Below are 4478 nucleotides of genomic sequence, written 5' to 3'. Positions count from 1 at the left end.
GGGGTCCGATCCTCCAGCCCGGGGACTGATCCTCCAGCGCGGGGGCCCGGGGACTGATCCTCCAGCGCGGGGGCCCGGGGACTGATCCGCCTGCGTATACCACAGAGCACAAAATTAATAATTTACGGTAATAGTTACAGTGTGATCACCGGGCCGAGGAAATACATAAATCAATGAAATAAAAAGATGAAGAAGAAGAACTGAACTCCGAGAGTAAATATTTACTGTCTTAGGGGAGATTTCTAGAAATGTTCATTGTACCCGAGCCGTTCACTGAAAAATGCTGTTTTTGTCTTAAATTCCTCCTAAAATAAATCTGGGCACTGCTTGTGCCTAGGCACCTCCTGATATCAGTGCACACCCTGTGCCTAGGCACTCCTGATATCAGTGCACTTCCTGTGCCTAGGCACTCCTATCAGTGCACTTCCTGTGTCTAGGCACTCCTATCAGTGCACTTCCTGTGTCTAGGCACTCCTGATATCAGTGCACTTCCTCTGCCTAGGCACTCCTGATATCCCGTGCGCTCCGTGTCTATGCAATCCCGATATCAGTACTCTTCTTGTGCCTACGCACTCCTGAGATCAGTCCACTTCCCATGCCTAGGCACTACTGATATCCCATGCTCTACCTTTGCCTAGGCACTCCTGATGTCAGTGCACTTCCAGATAGACACTGCAATCTATGGAGGGCAGGCAACAGTGTGAGAGATCACCAGTAACAATGCAGCTCCCGAACGCTCCGTAGTCACCGCCGGCGTTCTATTGGTTCATCACCAGGTAGAGATGAGGAAATAACATTGTGCACGGGGCCTGTCACAACTCCCGTACTCCGATGGTAAACTCTGCGCACATCCTTCTGACCCGACATTTGACGCAAGACCGACATCCTGCTCTCTGGTGTTATTGCATCGCTCGTTGTGCAACCGCACTGATATCACCGAGTCCCTTCCGGCAAGCTGGAGAGGGGAGATATGTCTCTGCTCGGGCCGGGACCCCAGATCCGGGGACCAGAGACGACTATTAAAGGGCTACTCTGGTCATTTGTAAAGAGGCCCTGTCACCTTGTCCAAGGTATAACGACAAGGTCCCTTTAAAGACCACCTATGACAGCATGCTCCCCCCATTGTTCCTTCTTCCATAAGAGAGCTCGTCCCCTCCATCCATGATGCAGAGATGAGTCCCAAATATTGTCACATGATGGATAGGAGGAAAAAGCAGAGCGACAGAGATGAACTCATCACTGTGCATTCAAGTCACAGGCTGAGGGCGGGTCCAGGACAACCTGGGCTTTGATAGGAGGAAAGTGCAGAGCGACAGAGATGAGCTCATCGCTGTGCTGTCCAGTTACCGGCTGGGGGCGGGTTCAGGACAAACTGGGCTCCGATAGGAGGAAAAAGCAGAGCAACAGAGATGAGGTCATCGCTGTGCATTCCAGTCACAGGCTGGGGGCGGGTCCAGGACAACCTGGGCTCTGATAGGAGGAAAGAGCAGAGCGACAGAGATGAGCTCATCACTGTGCTGTCCACTTACAGGCTGGGGGCGGGTCCAGGACAACCTGGGCTTTGATAGGAGGAAAGTGCAGAGCAACAGAGATGAGGTCATCACTGTGCATTCCAGTCACAGGCTGGGGGCGGGTCCAGGACAACCTGGGCTCTGATAGGAGGAAAGAGCAGAGCGACAGAGATGAGCTCATCACTGTGCTGTCCACTTACAGGCTGGGGGCGGGTCCAGGACAACCTGGGCTCTGATAGGAGGAAAGAGCAGAGCGACAGAGATGAGCTCATCACTGTGCATTCCAGTTACATGCTGGGGGCGGGTGCAGGACATCCTGGGCTCAGAGGAAGTGAGCTTGAAGGATGCTGGCTATCACACTGCGGACATCTAGTAGCAATCATCTCCTCCTGTTTGGCTGGAGTTCTGCTTTAAAAGAGAGCCTGTCACTTTCCCCTACATGCAGATTGGTAAAGTTACTGACGGGTCCACTTGAACCTGACGGGTCCTAATGAAACAAACACGTGCAAACGTGAAAAGAGAACCAGACTTCCCCTAATGTAATCTCACTTCTCCAGGACGAAGCACTGACACTCTACTGCAGGGAGACGATAAAGCCGCGTCACCTGCAGAAGAAGTGCGTTTACGGTCGCGGGAAACGAGAACCGCGAGAGCCAGATCAGCAAAAGATCTCCCACAGATCGTACAATGGAGACCCCCCCCACCCCTCCCCCGGGGCAGCAGGCATTAACCCCAGAGAGGCCGCAATGCGATATCATCTCACAGGGCCCATCCATGATAAGAGACGAGCACAGGAAGAGTGATGAGCATGGAAAATATGACACACCCCCCTCACCTCCACCCCGCCTCCATCGTGTTATCTGCACCTCTGATAAGTCCATACACTCGCACGGTTTAAAGGCGCAGTCCCCCTGTATATAAAATGCACCAACAATGTCCATTAATAAAATCTGCATTCATCCACTATTTGCATTGACGCCTGCAGAGCATTGCGACCGCGATCAGAGTGTCGGGGGTGCAGTGTGCGGGCTCTTCCATTGTTTACCCCCCTAGACCTCGGACCAGATGGGAGGTACGGAACTTCTGATAGGAGGCTGCTGGAAGTATCAATGGACTGCAAGGGTGCTGCAGCAATCTGTGAGTCCCGGTAGCAGATGAGACTTGTAGTCTTCCCATTAAGAGATCCCCACCGAATGGATGACGCGGCTGTCGCGCTGAAGGAAAAAATACAGGATGCTGCAGGGAGAAGCAGGTAAGTGGGGTGAGGGGAGGTATAAATGGGGTTAGGTAAAGTGGTGCTGCGTACCCCGAGTCTGGAGGATGCCGCTGCGTACCCCGGGTCTGGAGGATGACGCTGCGTACCCCGGGTCTGGAGGATGACGCTGCGTACCCCGGGTCTGGAGGATGACGCTGCGTACCCCGGGTCTGGAGGATGACGCTGCGTACCCCGGGTCTGGAGGATGACGCTGCGTACCCCGGGTCTGGAGGATGACGCTGCGTACCCCGGGTCTGGAGGATGACGCTGCGTACCCCTAGGACTGGAGGATGCCGCTGTTCCCCCCCTGGGACTGAATGATGCAACTGTTCTCTAGGTGTCCTGCTCCCACCAATAACGTACGGTGATGTGCAATGCGTAAGTATGCAGCATGTTCCCATTGTAAAGCAGTGCAACGCACATCACCACAAGCCGTCACATAGAGGTAAATACAATGTCATTTAAGAAAAAAAACAACTTAAAAAGTAAACATTGTTGCATTACAACGCACTGCACTAGACTACGCACACCGGCGACGGCGAGCGTTGTGCTTTCATTGAACCGTGGTGATAGTTTCAGGTATGAGATGCTTAGAAAAGAGATTCCCAACCGTTCCGCCGGCGGAGGATCCAGGAAATGATAACAATATTAAATAACAATAAACATTGTAGCATCAGCCATCAGAACATTTAAAGGGCCGGTCACACTTCTCCACCTTGCTGCATAGAAATGCTTTTCAATGGGGAATCCGGATCTTTCTGTGGCCAGATCCCAGGTCCATGTGCTGCAGGTGCGTTCTTAAAGGGGAACTCCACGGCCCTGTTTACACCTGCGGGTGACGACGCACACAAACACCGAGAATCCAGCCTTGATGTATCATCACATTCCGACCAGAGATACAAATTGATGGAAAAGTCTCCTTAGGAATAAATCGCCTTCCATTCATCAGAAGGATCTTCGCTTTGTCTTCCTTTCCATCGGCACATCTCGGTACCGGCCCTTTTCTAGCGGTGGACTGGCCCTTTAACTGCTGTGTTATGAGGGAGACCCCCGCGCACACTTCCTCCTCGCACACAAATTGTTACAAATAAAGAGTTTTCTGCCGAAAGAGCCGAGCGGTTACCTGATTAGGACGTTGCAGAGCCGACCAATCGCTGGGCGGCGGCGGCCCGGTGAGGGACAAGGTGGAGAGGATCATCCCTGGGCATGCATGGGCCGGAGGGGCACCGGGGAGCGCGATGGGGGGCCGGGAGAGGATTGTAAATCTGTCTGGTAAGTGAGTGTGTATAAAGCTGAAGGAAATGCACCGTCACAGTGTAACACTTCCCCTCCCATCATCTGTGCAATAAGAGTGCGGGCAACGCAACCACCCTCTGAACATCCCCGCTCGGGGGGGGTAGGGGAGGGGGTTACCTGAAATACGCCACTTCTGAGTCAACAGATCCCTGCTGCAGTGCGGAGGTCACTAGCTGCATACATGATCAGACCACACGTATGTAGAGTTGTGTGTTATTCTGCAATTTTTGCACCTCTGCCAAACACCACAGCCAGGGGGTCATGGCACTTTCCCACAGTGGTGCCGCCATTCCAGCCCACAGGCAGCTGACTGGACAAGGAAGGAAGTCACTGGAAAGTCACCCCTCTGCTCTATCCTCCTGTCAGCATGTTCCCTTGTCAGACCATGCAGTTTCCACAATTATGGGTGCAGCTGA

At 53.1% G+C, this 4478-nt stretch overlaps 1 protein-coding gene across 1 annotated transcript in view; it reads right to left on the bottom strand.

Annotated features, from left to right (window-relative positions):
- The window catches only part of LOC108799900 (neurobeachin-like protein 2), a 104045-nt gene extending 100053 nt beyond the window's left edge, over positions 1–3992 (bottom strand). The window contains 1 exon segment of the mRNA XM_018571836.1: positions 3890–3992. Within this exon segment, the coding sequence (XP_018427338.1) occupies positions 3890–3964 (75 nt within the window). The 5' untranslated portion in view covers positions 3965–3992.
- Positions 3993–4478: the final 486 nt, after the last annotated feature.

Source organism: Nanorana parkeri, unplaced genomic scaffold (genome assembly GCF_000935625.1).
Source record: "Nanorana parkeri isolate BGI_ZX_2015 unplaced genomic scaffold, ASM93562v1 scaffold1851, whole genome shotgun sequence".
NCBI classification, from domain to species: domain Eukaryota; kingdom Metazoa; phylum Chordata; class Amphibia; order Anura; family Dicroglossidae; genus Nanorana; species Nanorana parkeri.
This window is presented reverse-complemented; position numbering and strand designations above follow the sequence as displayed.